This window comes from Capsicum annuum, chromosome 4 (assembly GCF_002878395.1).
Source record: "Capsicum annuum cultivar UCD-10X-F1 chromosome 4, UCD10Xv1.1, whole genome shotgun sequence".
Classification (NCBI taxonomy): domain Eukaryota; kingdom Viridiplantae; phylum Streptophyta; class Magnoliopsida; order Solanales; family Solanaceae; genus Capsicum; species Capsicum annuum.
Window position 1 is genome coordinate 13,480,748 of NC_061114.1, and position 21,464 is coordinate 13,502,211.

The following is a 21,464-nucleotide window of genomic DNA, read 5'->3' on the forward strand; positions in this document are numbered from 1 at the left end:
ATAGTCTTTCTCAAGCATGAACCTTAGCCTACGCGTTAAGATTACGTGCAATCAGAGGTAACATGTCAAGGGTCATTGAGACATCGTAAAGTGAAATAGGTTGGTCTTGTGCATCCAATAATTAAAAGAGCTTGCAGAAAGGGGAAGGGGTTGAGTTGTGCTATACAAATTCACAGGTCCATAAATCATTGGATTTGAGATCGAACTCACTCTTAGCTTTAAGGGCGGAGGCAATCGAAAAGGCTTTTTAGGAACGAGGCCCCCTCCCTCTTATGCTGTAAAAGGGATCATGTTGGCTTTGAAGCAACTGCATGGTAGACGTGATTCGACTATCCTATTTGTTTCTAGGCTCTAGCTATTGGTAGGAAGGTATATGGGGGCCCACGCTCGTCTATGGGTGTCGCCACTCAATACGCTCTCTTCAGACGAACGCCGGGCCCACCACATATTGTCACTCTGTAAAAAAACAACTAGTATATGTTTTTCAACTAAATAATTAAATATTTCTCAAACCAACAATAACATTCAGAACTCAAAGAACAAAAGCCTGCACATTCATACTCAAGTAGCATACAAACACTAAAACACATTATGCAAGCTTTTAAATAACAGATTCAGTAGAAAGAGACATATGACTGCAGCAGAAGTTTAACGTAACATAGCGTCAAGAAAAGCTCTTCAGCCGGGTATATAGTAAAGCAGATGCCAGAAGAAACGGGAGTTCGAACTATTTATGGGACAGGTCTTTAACGCTGTATGTACAGAGAATTACTTTAATCCAAGCGAAAACAGAACCGGGAGGGGTGGGTGCGGGGGAAGACGAGCTGTGAGTCCAAAAAATTGAACTTATGAATAATTATTCTCAGCAAGATTTAAGGCTCGTTGTGTCCGAAATCAATCAATTTCATCAGACCCCATCAATTGTGTTGTCCTGTAGAAGAGAATACTGACACTTATTGTCCGAGATTTCCAAGAAGTCGCTCTACTGCAGCATGAACATTGCCTGCAGTGGCAGTCAGTGCCCGGATATTTTCTTGTGTGTCGAAGAAACCCATTTCCTGTAACTGAGTTAGCTGAGTAGCGTATAATTCCTCTGGGGGCACTGCAACAGAACGTCAAGAGGAAAATTCACAAATTGTTGGGCCGGAAGGAAAGAGAGAAATATTGAAGAAGGAAAGCAAGAGATAAAAGTAACCATTAGGTCTGTTAGGGACACCCAAGCCACCAGTCCCAAGTCCACCAAACATATTCATAAGCATTTCCATTCCCGCGTTGTCAAGTGCTGCAATTATTCAAACCACCACACAGATGTGAGTTAACTAAAGCATAACTCCATACACAGAAATCGCATCATTTTTGTCCTTCAAAGCTGAATTTTATATGGTTATTTGCCAAGTCAAAATAGACTCAGTAGTTCCGTATATCCATGGCATCAATGACAATCAGTTGCTATATCTTTTAACAACCTGAATAATGGTTTCACAGTCAAGAATCCAGTTCGAAACCCAAACACACAAGCCAAACAAACTAAGATACAGAGTAGGCGTTTGGACATAGAAGCAAAGTACTTATTTCACTCTATTTGGAATTTTTGAAGTTAGAGTTGAAGATGGAGTTGTGTTTGGATAGTCAAAAGTGAAAACATGATTTGGGTGTTTCCAAATACAACTTGAATTTGCATTTGAAATTTTCATGGCAAAACGTTGATTTTCAAATAAAATGAAGAGAAGTTCTGGAAGAAGCAAACAAATCTCATGGACCCATATAATTCCTCTGGGGGCACTGCAACAGAACGTCAAGAGGAAAATTCACAAATTGTTGGGCCGGAAGGAAAGAGAGAAATATTGAAGAAGGAAAGCAAGAGATAAAAGTAACCATTAGGTCTGTTGGGGACACCCAAGCCACCAGTCCCAAGTCCACCAAACATATTCATAAGCATTTCCATTCCCGCGTTGTCAAGTGCTGCAATTATTCAAACCACCACACAGATGTGAGTTAACTAAAGCATAACTCCATACACAGAAATCGCATCATTTTTGTCCTTCAAAGCTGAATTTTATATGGTTATTTGCCAAGTCAAAATAGACTCAGTAGTTCCGTATATCCATGGCATCAATGACAATCAGTTGCTATATCTTTTAACAACCTGAATAATGGTTTCACAGTCAAGAATCCAGTTCGAAACCCAAACACACAAGCCAAACAAACTAAGATACAGAGTAGGCGTTTGGACATAGAAGCAAAGTACTTATTTCACTCTATTTGGAATTTTTGAAGTTAGAGTTGAAGATGGAGTTGTGTTTGGATAGTCAAAAGTGAAAACATGATTTGGGTGTTTCCAAATACAACTTGAATTTGCATTTGAAATTTTCATGGCAAAACGTTGATTTTCAAATAAAATGAAGAGAAGTTCTGGAAGAAGCAAACAAATCTCATGGCCAAATGGGTCCAATAATTTCTCTGCAACATATATAAGAACCTGACAAAGTAAGTGTCTATTTACAAAAGAAATATTGTGCAGGAGATTTGGAAGTTGAAGGTGTGTATGGTTCCCAGTGGACCCTGTTGTGCCAAGATAAGAGCAAATTTGGAAACGAATGATAACAAAAATCATATTCCCCAAAATAACATTATTAACCCAAGAGACCAGCTATTGTGCAGACTAATTCAGAACAATGACTTGACCGCACAGTTATAAGAAAGAATATCAGGTTCAAGAACTGAAGAAAGGAAAGTTTACCTCCTCCACCAGCATTTTGGCCTTGTCTGCAAGTAGAAAAAGAAATTTTGTCAACATCGAATAGTAACAAGTTCATGTTGTACTAGATGGGATTTCTCCATCTTTTGGCAAGTTAAAACGCGAAAAAGGCAAAACGCGAAAAAGGCAAGAGTTTGATAATTCAATCGAATATGCAACCCGTGCAAGACAAATCAGGAAGCATGTTTCCAGCCAAGAAAATAGGTACCAACTTACTGGTTTGTTTGCTGCCGCCCAAGTTGAGATGCAAGCCCTTGTTGGAAAGTCATAAGTTGCTAAAAAGAAAGAAAAGATGAACAAGTCAAAACAAGACAGATTATAAAGGAAGACTATAACAAAATCATCATACACTGATTGAGCTATCTGCTCAGAGTTTCAGACGAACATCAACAGCCTCTTTTTGCACAATAACCCCACATAAACCCTATAGGGCTTCTCTTACCAAACAATGGCAGTTTATCCCCTCCCCCCCTCACCCTTTTTTTTTCTTTTTCTTCTTCTTTGAAGTTCTAAATGGAGTTATAGGGACCAACTAGGCAACTACCCCGGAACTATGGATTCACAAGTAGGTGTAATGTCATTGCGGAAAAAAGCGAGGAATATGTTGTTTCTTTTGTACTACCTATCATTTTGTGTTCTTTTTCTTTGGACCATTAGGCATCCTTGTTGAAAGTATGTCCCAAAAATAAAGTAGGAATATATATTTAGGAATAGATATTTTTAGTAGTTTTTAATTATTAGAGTCCTATGTGACTTAGGAATTAGTTGTCCCTTTATTATTTGAATAGGAATTAGTTATCCCAATTTAAATTGGAGTGTAGTTAGAAATTTAGCTATAAATATATTTTTTGAGTTATTAATAAAATAATTCCCTTTGACAATACTATTGCCGTATTTTATTTTTCTCCAACTCTTTCTTTTTTATTTCTCCAATTTCAAAGCTAAAAACCAACAATTGGTATCAAAAGCCAGTTTTTTGAGGGATCTGTGAGAGATGAATTCTGAAAATAACTTTTCTAAAATAGATCCTCCTGTCTTTGATGGTGAGAATTACCAACTTTGGGCAGTAAGAATGGAGACTTATCTTGAGGTTTTAGATCTTTGGGAGGCCGTGGAGGAGGATTATGATGTTGTTCCGCTGCCCGATAATCCCACGGTAGCCCAGATCAAAAGCCAAAGGAAAAGAAAATCAGAAAATCAAAGGCAAAAGCAACTTTATTTGCTAGTCTGTCTCCAATAATTTTCTTGAGAATTATGACCCTTAAATCACCAAAGGAAATTTAGGATTATCTGAAGGAAGAATATATCGGAGATGAAAGAATACCAGGCATGAAAGTATTGAATCTAATAAGGGAATTCAAATTGCAAAAGATGAAGGAATCTGAGACCTTCAAAGAGTACTCAGACCGACTTCTTACCATTGTTAACAAGGTAAGATTGTTTGGCACAAAATTTAAAGATTCGAGAATTGTTGAAAAAATTCTTGTTACAGAAAGATACGAAGTATCAATAACTACCTTGGAAAACACAAAAGATCTGTCCAAGATTACCTTGGCAGAATTGTTAAATACGTTGCAGGCACAAGAGCAAAGGAGGCTTATGAGGCAAGATGGTATGGTTGAAGGGGCTTTGACAGCCAACTACAAGACTCAAAGCAAGGGTAATAATTCAAGAAAAAATTACCCACCTTGCCAGCACTGTGGCAAAATAGGTCATCCTCCATTTAAATGTTGGAAGAGACCAGATGCACAATGCAAGATTTGCAATCAATTTGGTCATGAAGCTGTGATTTGCAAAAACAAATCTCAAAAAATATGAAGCAAAAGCCCAAGTCACCAAAGATGAAGAAGATCACTTATTTGTGGCAACATCTTCAACCAAGAAATCTGATTTTTGGATGATTGATAGTGGTTGTACAAACCACATAACATATGACAACTCTTTTTAAAGAGTTTTTGCCTTTAGAAAATAAGAAAATCAGAATTGGAAATGGTGATTATATTCCTGCGGAAGAAAAAGAAAATGTTGCAATCAAAACAGTTTCAGGTACAAAAATAATTTCAAATGTCCTTTATGTACCCGATATTGATAAAAGTTTGTTAAGTGTTGGTCAACTAATGAAAGAAGGATTTAAACTATTGTTTGGAGATAACTATTATCGAATCTTTGATTCCACTAATCTTGAGATTTACAAATTGATATGAGAGACAAAAGTTTCTTATTTAATCCAACAGAAGATGCACATAAGTCATGCAAAAACAAAGACGAATTGACAGATTTATTCAAGAGGTCAAATTCAGCCGAAGCCGAGACAATTTCTGATCCAAGGAGGAGTGTTGAAAATATGTCAACGAAATAAAGTAGGAATAGATATGTAGGAATAGATATTTTTAGTAGTTTTTAATTATTGTCCCTTTATTATTTGAATAGGAATTAGTTATCCCAATTTAAATTGGAGTGTAGTTAGAAATTTAGCTATAAATATATGTTTTGAGTTATTAATAAAATAATTTCCTTTGCCAATACTATTGCCGTATTTTATTTTTCTTCAACTCTTTTCTGTTTTATTTCTCCAATTTCAAAGCTAAAAACCAACAATTGGTATCAAGAGCCTATTTTGTTTCTCTAATTTCAAAGCTAAAAACCAACAATCCTCTATTCGCTTGTATTGTTTTACGGTCTCTTTGGGTCATTTCACACTTCCTTTTCAATTTATTTTGCACATCGATGCATTCCTCTCGAGTGTTATTAATGATAAAAGTCACAAAATGTACTATTACCATGCAAAAACGAATAAGGTCACCCATGATATTTAGTTGTTACATCTCATGTACAAGATGCATATTTTAAGCAAGACCTTCCACAAACAGAAGCCAGGTTTGAAGCTTATGAATTCGGGATTTAGTTCTTTTACATTACTGGATTGTGAATTAATAATTTAAACATATTCAATGGATCTTTTAAGACAAATACAAATTTTCGACCAAAGCTACTGGGTTTGCTGAACCAGTAAAGTACGCTCTAGCTCAGCCCTTTCTTCCAAGTGTTGCAAGAAGCCAAGAATTATTTACCTGCATTGTTTCGGGCGATGTCAATTGACGAATAAATTCAGGATTTTGCATCATTTCTCTAAGCTGTGGATTGGAATCAAGCATGCTTCTAAGCTGTGGGTTGAGCCCTAAAACCTAATCACCAAAGTCAAATGAGAAGCTTCATGAAAAATTTTCTGTCAAAGAGACAAACAGGAGCAAAGGAAATGGACATACAGCAATAAACTAAATGACAGTATGCCAAATTTCTGTCAGATAAATAAATAAATACCTGGTTCATGTACTGAGGATTTGAAAGGAGAGATTGCATCATCTGTGAGACGGCAGGGTTCTGCATCATTTGATTTAAAGAAGTGGTATCAGGCATGCCACCTAGCATTTGCTCCAAACCTGGGGAAGCAAGCCCACCTAAGCCAAGTGGTGCATCCCTGGTACCCCCAGCAGTATTTGATCTAGCAGTGGTATTGGTTTGGGCAGCTCCAGCTGAAAAAAGTTAAAAAGTATAAGTGAAGACGTATAATCATATAATTCATACTTACGAACAACAAAGCTTCGTGAGAAATATAGTTCATAAATAGGGCATAACATAATGATTAGCCAAGGATCCTAAGAGTAAACCATAATAATGTCTTCAACATGAAGGATTAAAATAATTCAAATCAACATTAAGAAGCTTACAGCAAACTTTGAAATATTTAATGGAAGGAAATTAAAAGAAGAAAAATCATCTTTACTGTTTTACAGTAAACAAAAGCAGTAAACAAATTTTGAATAGAAATTCATAATGCTTGATGACCATTAAATTTTGTTTAGTGATAGGGATATGAGAGTACAAGTAGGAGCCCGACCTTAGCAGCAAAGATGCATGAAAATATCTCAAGAAACACAAGAGAAAAAGATAAGGTAGCTACTAATTGCAGAAGAATCCCAAGCTCAACAAAACAAGAGATTAAGTAAATAGTTAACTAAAATACAATAAAAGAAAATTTAAAAAAGTAAACAGTTAAACTCCTTCGAGTTGTTTTTAGGCGAAACAAAAATCAGCGCACATGATTAAGTTATATTATATCTTGTTACTTTACTTTTGGTTTAAAAAGGAATATGCAAATGAGGCAGAAACTTGACAAAAATTCAAGGCGCGCGAATCCCTCTAAAGTTTAGAAGAGGGCTATACTTTTGGCTTTTTTGCTCACTTGTACGAAAATTCGATCATTACCTTTGTGATGCTTTACTATTACAATTGTACCATTAAAAAAACAGTTTAACTAGCTAGCCAAAATGATTAAAGAGCAAGAGATGATAAGAACTAACTGCCTGCAGACGCCCAAGGATTAGGAAGTGGATTAGTATTTGGAGCAGGCAGATTATCAGGAGTCTCAGAACCAGTAGTTGGAGGATTATTTGGCTGCTGTCTGCCTTGTCCACCACCTTGTGCTCCCAAAAGAGCTGCAAATGGGTTAGACCCTGTATCGTTTCTCGCATCTCCAGACAATGTTGATGCATTTAGGAATGGCTCTTGGACATTTTCATACATGCGCCTCAGCATGTTAAATCCCTCTGGAGAAGATTCGATATTGCTCATCGCCCTGTCTGTATTGCGCATCATCTCACGCATAAGTTCAGGGTTTCGTGCAGCCTCCATTGTCTGCCGAAGAGTAGCTGGATCATTGAGTACATGAGCAAGCTCAGGATTACGATCCATGATCTCTCTCATTTGGGGATTGTTCAAGATCAAGTTGCGGATGGTTTCAGGGTTATTCATGAAATTCTGAAAAAGAGGCATATTCATCATATCTCGCATTAAGTCGGGGTTTTGGGTCAACTGCTGCTGGACCTGCTCAAAATCTGGAAGTCCAGCTCCAAACAAACTACCACCACCACTTCCAAGACCAGGAAACGTTGAAGCTCCAAGGCCTGATCCTGGAAATGGTGCGCCTGCATCAGGAGTAGCATCTCTTGGTGCATTCTGAGCAGTAGTTGGACCTCCAGCATTGGTTGCACTTGCAGGGTTTGCAGAGGGAGCTGGGGCAAAACCTCGAACTAAATGAACGGTGTGATCCGCCTCCAGACCTATCAAGCACAAAGTTAAAATAAGCTAGAACACTATGCTTATCACTGACATCTTGATAACATGTTATACACAGAAGCAAAACTCAATCTTGAAAATTTTGAAGTGATAATTAACCAATCAACTTGACATGCATCAGAGTATCTTCATGTAAAAAGTAATGCAGAATACAAGATATTCCGTCCATGCAAAACTGTGCATCGCAAGGCGGGTGGGAACACACAATACATCCAACGAAGAGTCGCACAAGCCCACCTTTACGCCTCCCTCACTCAAAAATGAAAAAGGATAAAAGATATTCCATCAATACCAAACTGAGTGTCCCAAGGAAAGTGGAATCACATTTTATTTTTGTAAAAAAATTGAAGTGGAATCACATATTACATTCAACAAAAGTCGCACAAGCCCCACTTCTCACCCATCTCACTTCACATTTTCACTATTCCAACGTTGATAAACCAAAAATCCAATGGTATCACCCTTTCCTCTATATACTGCTCCAGCTTTTCAATTAAAACTAGTACAAAGTCAAACATTATCATAGAGTTAACATTGTAATGTAACAGAAAAGACTGTGTCTCTTAGAATCACATATACTTGTCAATTCATGTGACCTCCCACTTAACAAGCTTTTTAGTTATAAATGGTTTACTAATTCAGTATAGTTTAACAATAGCTTCCTACAAGTCAAAGCAGTTACTTGAGGCTAACAGCAGTAGTTTAACAATAGCTTCCCAGAACTCTTTAGTTATCCCCTCAATCTGTCAGTCACTTGAGACTAACAGCAGTGTACACATCCTACTAGTCAGTTTCTAAATTGATGGCATCAACAACCAAGTCAAGCCAAAGAAGATACTACTCCATCATTTGGATCAGCATGTTTGGCATTAGCATGTGAACAATCAGCCTAAAACTTCCAAACAATCATTTTTCGAGACTAGGACAAGCAGGCATGCTTGCACGTTGAACAAATCACTAATCCACTCCTCCAAGCAGCACCTCACTTTCACTACCTTGGTCACATGCGTTTTTTACTAAGGTATAATTTTATTAACAATTGAGGAAAACCCTGTACGAATCATATACCAAAAGGAGAGAACCTACATCAATTTATGGTTCTCAACAAAAAAGATCAAATCCTCTAGACAAATAGACCGCATTGTACAAATCTAGTTCCACCCCTTCAAAGGCTCTCCTATTTCTCTCTTTCAAAATGACCCAAATGATTGGTAACGTGTTTTGCCATGTTCTTTTTATCAAGAAAACACCCATGTTGCTAAGAAGTGGATAATAAAAGCATATTAGCAAAACTGTATGCTTGCCATATATATTGGAAGTCAATAAAATTCATTGCCTTTATCTTTGTCACCTTCAGGGATAAACCCCCAAAATATAATTTTCATACATTTAAAAGCAACAACAATTCTAATACGAGTATAATAATAAATAAATATCAAATGTAATAACTCAACACAAAAATTCAATACAGAAACGAAACAACTACTGTTACTACGCCTCTATTCAAAGCTACTTGGGGAAGGTCAACTTAATCCTCAATATGCATTCGACGACTCCATGTGCTGGTTTCGTTCCAATACTCAAGAGATTAATACAAGAGTTCTATAACCAAATCTATATCTATCCAATGAAACTTATTGTAATACCCCGTAATATTCCAAGCTCGATTCAGCTCTTAGCTCTTAGTTGCATGCTTAAGGGGTCTAAGGCTTGAAAATTTCACCCAAGTATTGAGGACTTAGTCATTTTCAAGACCTCTAAATTTTACGAATTTTTATTTTGGCCTTCCCGACCCCGAAATGTTGGTTTCCGAGTTGATTCATGTTTAGGGAGGTTAAAAGTATTGTCCCGGGAGAGTTTCGGGACTTTCAGACGAGGTTTGAGACGTGTTTGGATGGCTGAAACAGTGAAGCCTCGCGATAGCCCCGCAGCGCGAGGGTGGCTCCGCAGGCGAGGGGGGTCACGGCGTGATGGCCGCTTGACCCAAGCAAGGGTCGCGGCGCGCCAAGGGTATCCCGCACAGCTTTTTGATTTAAGTGCCCAAGGGGCATTTGAGTCATTTCCCTCAGCCCAAGTCGTCCTAAACACGATTTGGGACTTCCAAAAGGGCATTATTTGCCCTTTTCACTCCAAATTGCTCTCAAGAAACCCTCCTCCTTCTCAAGAACAAACTCAAGCCTTTTCCCCAAGAAATCAAGAGTTCAAGCTTCCAATCCAAGAAATCTTCAAGAATTCAGTTATTAAGGTATGTGGGGTGTTTATCCATGGACCTTTTCACCCATGGAGCCCAAAAACTTTCTTTTAATTAAATTAAAGAGTTTTTCCTTTACTATGAAATTTCATATGTTCACGATGGGTTAAATTCATGTGTTCCCTAGAAATTTGAACTCAATTCATGTCTATGTATGATCCCATGAAAAGTTAGGCTGCTTCATGCTTTAAATTTCAGTCTCCCATGTCATATTCAAATGAATTTCATGTTAAATCCCCAATGTCATATTCAAATGAATTTCATGTTAAATCCCTAATTTATGAATTTAGCCATGTAATCATGTTGTTTTCCTCATACTTAACACATTCCCATATTCAAGTTCATGATTCTCACATGCATGATGGAATGTTCATGTTTTGGGTCTTTGAACCATGATTTTATACTACAATTTTAAGCTTTGATATCGTATTTTTGATCATTCAGTGTTGGAGGGTTATGAACACTCGATACCTATGTATTTTACATGATTTCAAATTTTCAAGTAATGTTTCAGTTAAACCATGGATATTATTATTATTTTACTCAATTGATACAATCATGATAAGCACCATCAGAAGTAATGTCCAGTTAAACTTAGTTAAGTTCAGGACCAGTGTCTTTCAGTTGGAGGTAGGATTTAGCACCGAGTGAACCTAGGGATGGCGGCTTAATAGCAGTCCCTAAGTTCCAAAACTACGCAGCCAGCGTAGGATTATGAGATGTCACCCGCCAGTTTAGGATTGACATTCTCTTAGGGGTCACTCGCCAGTTTAGGACTGACTCCCTAGTCCTTCGAGACATCAGATTAGAGTACCTGTGGCAAGTTACTGACACCCTTCCAATTGGGGTTATAGGTTGGACCCCGATTAGCTCAGATTGGGGCATGTCAATTATATGATACCTCCCACAGTTTCAGTCAGTATGTCCGTGTATCTCAGCTCAGGTTTGCTTGACCAAGTGTACAAATTTATCAATTATTCAATTACACAGATTTCAGTCTTCATAGATTTCAGAATAATTCAGTATCATGCTTATGCTTGATCTTCCATTCTCAGATAGTACATGTTTATGCATTCATGCTCAGTTATCTTATGCATTTCAGTCAGCCCTTATCCCTCGTACCAGTACATTCAAAGTACTGACCGCATACTTTTCTTTGCGCTATGTTGTCTTATAACATAGGTTCGGACACTCAGTTTCCCGACTATTCTTAGACAGCTCAGCGTTACTCAGCAGTAGCAGTGGTGAGTCCTCATTCATTGACAACATGATTTTCTTATCTCAGATATTTCGGTATTTCCTTATTTTCAATCAGTCGGAGTTAGTTGGGGGTTTGTCCAATCAACTCCTCAGGATGTTTAGAGGTTTTCAAACAATCAATTAGACAGTCATTTCTTTCACTATTTTATTAGATATTTCAGACGTTGACATGTATTTTGGTATTCAGATTTACAGTACCTTATCAGTTTACCTACTATATTACTCGGTGCTCGCAGCAGGTACCAGCTCATGGGTTAGCTTGTGGTCACTTGTTGCCGTAAGCACCGTTGTCGCGAATAGGAGGTAGCCTCGGGTCGTGGCACATATATCCATATGTAATGGTCTCAGAACGGTATAATACCGAGAACAACGAAGAGCATGTTTGGAATGGCTTATTTAAGTGTTTCTAAGCCTAAATAGATTTTAACTACTTTTGTAGTGTTCGGGTAAAATAAAAAGTTCTTATAAGCACTTGGTTTTAAGCCAAAATGAAGAAGAAGAAGAAAAAAGCCAAAAGTCAAAAGCCAATCCAAACAGGCTCTAAGACAGCTGAGAAATTTGAATAAAACAAAGGGAAGGATAACCTCTGGTTTAATGAGCGTAGATGGTGGAGATTTAAGGGTATTCAATATGACAATGTAGCTGAAGCAGAGGGAACGGCATATAGAATTCCGAACTTTCTCCAATTGATCACACCGTTCTTCTGAATTTCTGTCTCTTTTTCTCACTTCTTTATTTCATTCTGCAGAATTGCAAGCTTCATTTGGTTGTCTGAAGTTCATTTCTATTTCAGCTCAATTACCAAGTAGTTTGGAGTTCCCTTTGTTGTTGTTTTTAAATATGGTAGCTACATCTACCAACCCCAACCCCTCTTCTAGGAGTCAATAGTGGCCCTCTCCACTTAGCTCCCTTGGTGACAGACCCCAACCCCCAACACCTCAAGGTTAGAGGTGGAGGTAGTTTTCCACTTGAGCTACCCTTTTCTTTTTGTAGAAGTTTTACCTTCATCAATGAAATTCCCAGAAAATTGAGCCCCAATTTCATTGCATTTCATAGTGTGTTCTACATGGTATCGAAACATCAACTCTGCAACCTGTGGGAAGTGGAAGCGGCTGAGAAATATGGTTTACAGTCAATGTTTTGATGCTGAACAATCGGGAAAGAACTCTTAAACCAGCACAGGGTAGGCTAGACAGATTGACCAGTTCGCAGGTGGATACGTGAGATAAATTGGGCAAGATTGCAGAGGAGACAGGAATTAAATCGAAGATTGAGGACTGAGGCCTTGCAGGGAAATTATCTACATTCTCGATCTTTTTGGTGAACTATATAGCCCTCTGCCAATTGCAACTAAGGACTTGTGTTAAAATTCTCCACGTTCTCGGTCTGTCTAAAATGACAGATTCAGAAATGAAGTCCAAAGTAGGGAAGAGGATCATCCATCACACACAATAGACAACTAAATACCTCGAATAAAAGTTGAACAGGCTGGCTCAAAAAGGGATCTGTTGTAGAGTACCTTGAGAAGTTTGACGGCCTTGGGGTACAGATGATTGATCCGCAGTACAACACATTCAATGATGCCTGCTTTCTTTCAAGTTCCACAGCTTGACTAAAAGAAGAAATTAAGATGTCTATCAAGGTATTTCGGCCTACCATTTTGACCAAACAATTGAGTAGCCAAGGCTGGAAGAAAAGGCTATTGAGGCTTACCTAAAAAGGCGCAAAGTGGTCTTTAAACTTCTATCTCCCAGCTATATTCGCAACCCATTCATAAGCCTAGTACACTAAAAATGCTGGAAAATAGTGCAATGATAGCCACTTGACTAAAATATGTCTACTGGTGCTGAATTTTCACAAGGTTTAACTGCTAGGGCTGATGTAAACGTGTATGTGGAAAAGGACTATATTGCTTCAATCCATATAGATATGTCTGGCAATATAACAATCGCAGCAAGAACGAAAGCAGTAATGGTTTTATATCTCATGAACAAGGCACACCTAACATGGTTGAGATCAAAGCAGAAGTTGCAGGCCATCCTAAAGATTCTGGTGGTTGTACTGAAAAGCATACTGGAACAACTCCAGACAACAGAGATATCTTATGTAGCAAACAGAAACGACAAAATCAAGAGCTTTGGGATTAAAGTTAGAGGAAGAATTGTGTGTAAGGATGATGAGACTGACAAGACAGAAAGGCTAAGGACTTCAGATTCCAAGGAGACTCATTATATTCTGGAAGGCTCATGTAATGCTTTGCTTCAAGGCATGTGGAATGAAGTGAATGGCTCTTCTGACAAGTTACTAAATACGAAGTTCCTAGGCAGTTTCTGACTTTCTGTGTTGGTTACAAAATTCACATTTTCTATTATGCGCATTGCCCCAGGGTGCTCTCAGTTTAGGCTCTTTGTCTTCCAATGGAAAGGGGACCTCCAGCTGAAGGTGAAAGGAAGGCTTGGGTGTGTGTTTGGTATGAAAATGCAAATTCCAGATTAGAGAGATGAGAGCTATATTGGAGCTGCACAATATGACAATCAGGGACAAAAAGAGAACCAGAACATAAAGGTATATATATGATGCAGAAGGGATAATGAATGAGCATCAGCTTCCTTGCATGCCACTTACTATTGTTTACGTTGGCGGGTCAAAATTTGTACCAAGTTCTAGGAGGAATCCTTCTATTAGATGGCTTGTCCTTGTCTGCATGCTCTCAAAGTGAAGGGTTTATTATTTCTGTCGTTGATTTTTCATTGGAGAACTTGCAAAAAATGGTATATGAATCACTCACAAAAAAATAAATCGCAGAAAGCTGTGATATTGGTACAACAGGACTATTTTAGGACAATTACCAGAACGAGTAAGTAATGATGAGACTAGTGTACTCCTACATGCATAGACAATGATGTCTTTCGCCTGGATTTTTCCAGTCATCACTTTTTATGTGGCTTCGCAACCTTACTTCTTCACTTGTCTTGATCAGAAAAGCATCTAGTGCAATGTTACGTATTGTGGCTAACATGCATGACCATCCAACTGTTAAGACACTTAGCTACAGCAAATTCATACTACAAAATTGATTTCTTTTTTTATAAGGAACAGTTTAACTGCAGTAAAATACAACACAATTGATCTAATAAGCAGCAATTACATCTTCTAGAGCTTAACCATGAGGTGCCAAAAAACCTTCGACATGAATAGGTATGCAAATGGGGAACATGGAAGAAATGTTGTTTATAGCATCATCTTGTCCTCTTGGTTCCAATAACCCAGTTTCTACAGTTGGGTACTAATGGATCCATACATGATCGTAGAAATGAGAATTGAAATTTACATCTAAAAGATCTTTAAGATCTTTGAGCTTCCCATAACCAGGATATGGAACTCAAAATTTGGAAACATAAAGGGACACTGAAGTGTCATCTCCCCATACATATATGTGCATGTACGGTATGAAGAAAAATATTTTTCATGGAGAACGTTTTTTTGGAAAATATTTTATAGGAAAATAAGTGGGTTTCTACTTATTTTCTTGTGTCCGATAGACGATACGTAAGCAAAACTTATCATCCTAAAAGCATTTGTATATAGTCTAGAAAAATGCTATAGGATGTATAGTGGTGGGGATGAGGGCTGCGGGGGTGGGTGAAGATGATGTATGTTGGCGGGTGGGCCAGTGGGAGGACAAAATCATTAGAAAATATTTTCCAAAAACTTTGACCAACCGACATGGAAAAATCAGAAAATATCTTCACACCACACCCTTGATCACACGGATCGACCTTTGTTGACTTATTTGGAAGAACCAATGGTTGGTCATTAAATGCGGAACATTGTTTTCCGGGATGAAATAGTAGACAGCAAAACGTACTTACGTATGTTGCATGAATCCAAGGCACACATACATTGATGAAATTTGTTGTGCTACAACATCATTTCTCAAGTATTTTCCCAAGGACTCGTGTGATGAGCGTTAGAGTAGTGATAGTACTAAAAGTGGGTATAACCCTTATAAAAATTGTCGTTTGCCATTACGTTTATCTGGCCTAGATAATGGACATGCAGAAACATGCTCAAGTATAACCTGTATGCACTACCAGTAGTACTTTAATTGCACATTGATGGCATATTCCCTGTGCTTTCCCTATTGGACATCAGCTGTGGTGGGAAGATCTATGAAGTAATGACAACTTTGCTAAATTTTGGGGGGATGACTCAAGAATTTGAAGAGAAAGCAGCTATGTTAGCTTCACTGTTTAAGAATTTGCTATCAACTAGCAGACAGTTTTTGCAGATAAAAGACTGCCTTTCCTATTAGAGATCTTCTGTTGATATGCTACCCAAAGTGGTTGCCTGAGCTTGATATTGCAAAGGAGTTTTACACTTCAGAAATGAGCTTGAGAAAAATTTTACAAGTTCCATTTGATCCTGGTGAAAGTGGAACTACTATGGATCTACGGATTATCTTTACCGATACATAGTTTTGTGTATGAAGAGTAACAGACATCTCATAGCACTGTGGAGAGAGCTAGTATTATCAAGGACCTACAATAGACCTTTACTGAATCTTCAAATTGTTTCTTGCTCAGTAAATCAAAATATAGGAGTATGGACCACGTTCTAGGAAATTTTTTTGCTGCAATCCTAGATTTGAAAGGCAACTTAAGACGGCCTCATTTGGGAAGCTCACTCATTTGTGTTACTGTCATTTGCAGTAAGCAATTTTTTGTGTGTTCAATTTTACCAGCCATCAACAAGTAAACAACCGTTAACGTCAAAGCTATACGTAAATTTGAGAACAAGCAAATTTCAAGTGGGAAGTATTATCATCACCAAATTCAAATTAAATAGTGTCACATGGGAGGCATGGGCAAGGGATTAGACCACGCCCCTCATATCTCTCCCCCCCCGCCCCCCCCCCCGGTCTCTCCCTCTCCTATCTATCTATCTTCATTTCCTCTTTTCTAATCATGCATTCTTCATCATCATAGATGAGTTAGCTTCTTACACTCAAGTATGAGGTATCTTCATGGAGTAAACTAATGTTGATGTTTGAGTGATATTTTCTTCTTTTTTTTATAATCGTGGTGTCTGGAACAGCTTTCACGCACCTCGACTAATTCCACGGAATACCTGACACCTCCACCAGCAACACGTAGCAACAAGTACCAAGTAATCTGTCCACCAAGGGTAGGACATATAGAAAGAAATCACCTAGTGTTTTGTCAGACCTCATCGACCTCAAACCACTTCATTGACTACTAAGTCACACCTTTCCATGCTTATTTTCAAGCATTCTTCGTCATATACTTCACGTTTTTGTAGGAAGATGTAGCATCTTCCAGCTCCTAGCTGATCGTTGTAACTGGATTATCTTCTTACACGCAAGTAAGACGTATCTTCGTGATTCAAATAATGCTAACATTTGAGTGATGTTCTTAGATTGTGTTTTTTTTTTAGTTCCATTTTTGGGCTTCCAATTATAGTTTCTTCTTTCTACTGAGCTTTAATTCGAGTTTACTAATCATCACTAAATGGAGTACCAAAATCGCTAATTCTGAATTATTGCTTTGCAATTAAATTCAAATCGAAATTTCCAAATATATTATCCAAACACCAGCAATTTATCATCTCCCACATAAAAAAATAAAAGCAAAAAAAGCCTATAATTAACGTACCATATCTTTCTAATGTTTGTTTGTCGTTTAAGATTCGTCCTTGATAGATCAATCTTTGTTGTTCGGCAAGAATGTTTGTGTGTTGTACAAGAATAGACTTAAAAAATTCGACGATAGAATCGAGGTTGACCTGAAGGGAGAATTTCAAGCCGCTTAAACATAGAATGTTGATTGTAACGCTAGAATCGGTACCGGCATCGACGCCGGAGTTATTCGCCTAAGCAATAGCATCTCCGCCGCCCATACTTATACTTCTTTCTCCCCTTCTTTATGGAATATTTTTGGAAGGTGTAAATATCAGGTGAATCGGAGAAAGCAAAATGTGAAGCAAAAAAAAGTCGAGCCTTAGGGAAATTTTCACAAATAAGGAAATGTAATGTACCTTTTAATTAATTGATTGGTAAAGAAATGTAGGAATTTATAAAACTATAGAATAGAATAGAAGAATATTGTAAGAGAAGAGAGAAGACGAGATGAATTACAATGAATAGAACTCTTTTATTTATAGGGGAAGTTTGACTTGCCCCGAAGTTAAGGTTCCTAACTTTTCTCCAAAAGAGAGACATTCACTATAAATTAAAGAGATAAGACACGAGCACCCCTCAAACTATAGCCTAAGTTGCTATGACACACCTAAACTCTACGGGGGTCCTATTACCCCCTAAATTCATTTTTCTGTATTTTTGTGCTCTTTCTGTGCTGACATGGCAGCCATGTCAAGACAAAAAAGCACAAAAATACAGAAAAATGAAGTTTAGGGGGTAATAGGACCCCCCGTATAGTTTAGGCGTGTCATAGAAACTTGGGCTATAGTTAGAGGGGGTACATGCTCCTTATCTCTTAATTTGTAGTGAATGTCTATCTTTTGGAGAAAAGTAAGATAAAAGTAGGAACCCTAACTTCGAGACAAATCAATTTTCCCCTATAAATAAAAGAGTTCTCTTCATTGTAATCCATCTCTCAAGAGAAATAATGAGTCTTCTCTCTCCTCCCTACAATATTATTCTCTTCTATTTGATAGTTTTATAACAATACATTTTTGTTACCAATTAATTAATTAAAAAATACATTACATTTCTCTATCCGTAAAAATCGTGAAAATTTCCCAGTCTTCGACTTTTTTTTTGCTTCACATTTTATCTCTAAATTAAATACATTTATAGCACTCATTTGCGTTACTGTGGAGAGAGCTAGTATCAAAGGACCTATAATGAACCTATACTGAAGCTTCAATTTGCATGTTGCTCAGTAAATCGAAATACAGGAATACGGAACATGTGTAAAGTAAAACTTTTTGCTAAAATTCTAGATTTGGAAGGCAACTTAAGACGACCTCGTTTGGGAAGCTCACTCATTTGTGTTACTATCACTGGCAATAGCAATTTTGTGGGTGTTCAATCAATAGCCATCGACAAGTAAAGAACAAGTTATACGTGACTTTGAGGACAAGGCCAATTTCAAGTGGGAAGTATTATCATCACCCATATCAAATTAAATAGGGTCACACGGGAGGCATGGGGGCAAGGGATTAGACCACGCCCCTCATAACATAGTGAAATTATTGTGAAAAGACATGAAATATTATTGAAATTTCGTCTCTCTCTCCCCCAATCTTTCTCTCTCTATCTATCTCTCTTAATTTCCTCTTCTCTATTCAATCATTCTTCGGCATCATAGTTTAGTTAGCTTTTTGCACTCAAGTATAAGGTATCTTCATGGATTAAATTAACATTGATGTTCGAGTTTCTACTGAAGGAATTTGAACCTGAGACAACCTCATTGACCACTAGGCACACCCTTGGGTGCTTACTCTCAAGTAGGGGTGGGCATATTTTGATTTAAACCGAAAAAAATGAAAAAACAAACCGAAATGAAATTTTGGTTTCAGTTTTCGGATCGGATTCAATTTGTAATTTTAAAATTTTGGTTTTTCGATTCGGTTTTCGGTTTTTAAAAAAAAATCGGTTAAACCGAAAAACCGAAATTTTATAAATAAATAATATATATATATATATATATTTTATTATATATATATATATTTAGAAATTCACATTCACAATTAACATTTAACAACAAATTCGCATACGCCGCAAGCTGTTTATGGATTGTTTTAGTGATTCAAATATTTTATGGACTATTTTGGTGACTTTGGATTATTTTATGGACTATTTATGCAGAAAGTATGTTGTTTCATGGACTATTTTTATGAGTTTTGTGTTGTTTTGTAGACTATTTATGCAAGGTTATATTATATGTAATGATTAATGACATTATGTATTATGTTAAGCTTATGATTATTTCATTTCGTTTCATCCATGTTGAGTTATTTATATTTGGGAATGAAAAACAGGTTTGAAAAAAATAATTTTTCTAAAAAAAATCATCAATTTTAAATGCTCAGTTATGAAAAAGAGAGGCTAACTACTTAAATATTTCAAACCGAAATAACCAAACCGAATTTGTAAAAACTGAACCAAATCGAATTTAAACAATCAAACCGAACAACGCCCACCCCTACTCTCAAGAGTTCTTAATCTTCTTCTTCGTGTTATCCTAGGATTTGTCTGGCTCTTGGCTGATCTTCGTAGCTGAGTTTTCTTCTTACCCACGAAAGTACAACGTATCTTCCTAGGTCAAATTAATGCTGATGTTAAAATATTGTTCTTAGATTGTCGCTTCTTAGTTCTATTGTTTGCAATATGTTCTTTTTATTTACTATCTACTATTTCTTATACTTCTATTTCTTCTTTTTCTGGACTGCTTTAGACTATTTTACCCTTGAGCCGAGGGTCTATATGAAACAGCCTATCTACCTCTAAAGTAGGAGTAAGGTTTACGTACATTCTATCCTCCCCAAACCCCAGTTTGTGCGACGACTATACTAAGTATATTATTGTTGTTGCCTTTATAGTTTCTTCTTTCTATTAAGCTATAATTCGAGTTTACCAATCAGTACTAAATGAGTTACTTAATCGCTAACTCTATCATCTCAATATAAATTCCGAATTATTACTGTACAATTAAATTCAAATAAAATTTCCAAATACATTAACCAAACACCAAATTTATCATCTCCACCATCAAAAGAGTAAAGCATCTAGTAACCCCCGAACTATCTCCAAATTTTCTACGACACACTCAAGCTTCACAAGGGTCTTATTAACCTCTGAACTCAGTTTTAGTGTATTTTTGTCACCCTTTTTAGCTGATGTAGCACCTTTTTAGATGACGTAGCACCTTTGACGTGAACCCCATTTTTATGTAACAAAGGTGTTATGTCAGCACAAAAGGATGACAAAAATATGCTAAAATCGAGTTCAGGGGTAATAGGATCCATGCGAAGTTGGAGTGTGTCGTAGCAAGTTCGAGGGGCACTGGAGGCTTATCTCCCATCAAAATAAATAAATCATCCAAGCTGTCCATCTGTCCTAGCCTTGATGGACAAAGTTACCATCACTTGGATTTAGTCGAGGTGCGCAAAAGCTGGCTTGGACCCCAAGGTAATCCCCAAAAAAAACTATAATTAAAGTAACCTAGTTTTCTAGTGTTTGTTCGTCTTTAAAGATCCTTCCTTTATGGATCAATCACTGTTGTTCAACAAGAACATTTGCTTGCTGTGCAAGAATAGACATAAACGATCCGACTAAACTAGGTATGTTCTTGTTGTTGCCACTATAGTTTCTTCTTTCTACTGAGCTGTGCGAAGGAAACTAATCACTACTAAACGGATTACTAAATCCCCAATTCTATCATCTCAATATATATTCCGAATTACTACTGCGCAATTAAATTCAAATAAAAGTTCCCTTTGTTTTTTTAATAACCATGGTGTCTAGGCCAGTTTCCGTGCACCTCGACTAATTACACAGAATAACTGTCACCTACCACCAGCATAAGCAACATTAAAAAATTCCAAACATATTAATCAAACACCAAGCAATTTATCATCTCTACCATTAATTAAAATAAAAATACCAAACAAATCTTCCCATAAAAAACTATAAATTAAGGTACCGTAGCTTTGTAACGTTTGATCGTCCTTTAAGATCCGTCCTTTATAGATCAATCTCTGTTGTTCAACAGGGAAGTTTGCGTGTTCTACAAGTTTCGACTTAAACGATCCGACAGTAGAATCCAGATTGACTTGCAAAGAGAATTTCGAACCGCTAGAACATCGGATGTTGATATTAACACCGGCGCCGGAATCGGCGCCGGAGTTTTTCGCCAGAGTAGTATCATCTCCGCCGCCCATACTCATATTAAAGTAAAAAAATGAGAGTTGTTATCTGGGAAAATTAATTTGTAGTATAACAAAAACGTAAGGAATAGTAATTTATTTATTTTTCTATTTTGGGTTTAAGACTTTAGGAGGAAAATTGAGTCA

The 21,464-nt window shown here is 37.2% G+C and overlaps 1 protein-coding gene across 4 annotated transcripts; it reads right to left on the minus strand.

Moving 5' to 3' along the window:
- Positions 1–532: 532 nt before the first annotated feature.
- LOC107868237 (ubiquitin domain-containing protein DSK2a) lies at positions 533–21,464 on the minus strand. Of its 4 annotated transcripts, XM_047410757.1 has the most exons (9): positions 21,095–21,441; positions 7,120–7,878; positions 6,080–6,291; positions 5,830–5,943; positions 2,975–3,033; positions 2,741–2,766; positions 1,876–1,962; positions 1,196–1,282; positions 533–1,102 (listed from the first exon to the last, which is right to left on the minus strand). In XM_047410757.1, the coding sequence occupies exons 1-9, from the start codon at positions 21,336–21,338 to the stop codon at positions 954–956; spliced, it is 1,737 nt and encodes a 578-aa protein (XP_047266713.1). In that variant the 5' UTR covers positions 21,339–21,441; the 3' UTR covers positions 533–953. The 4 variants fall into 4 exon arrangements, with proteins under 4 accessions (XP_047266713.1, XP_016570352.2, XP_047266714.1 ...); XM_016714866.2 differs by lacking the exon at positions 1,876–1,962 and having other exon boundaries at positions 21,095–21,464; XM_047410758.1 differs by lacking the exon at positions 1,196–1,282.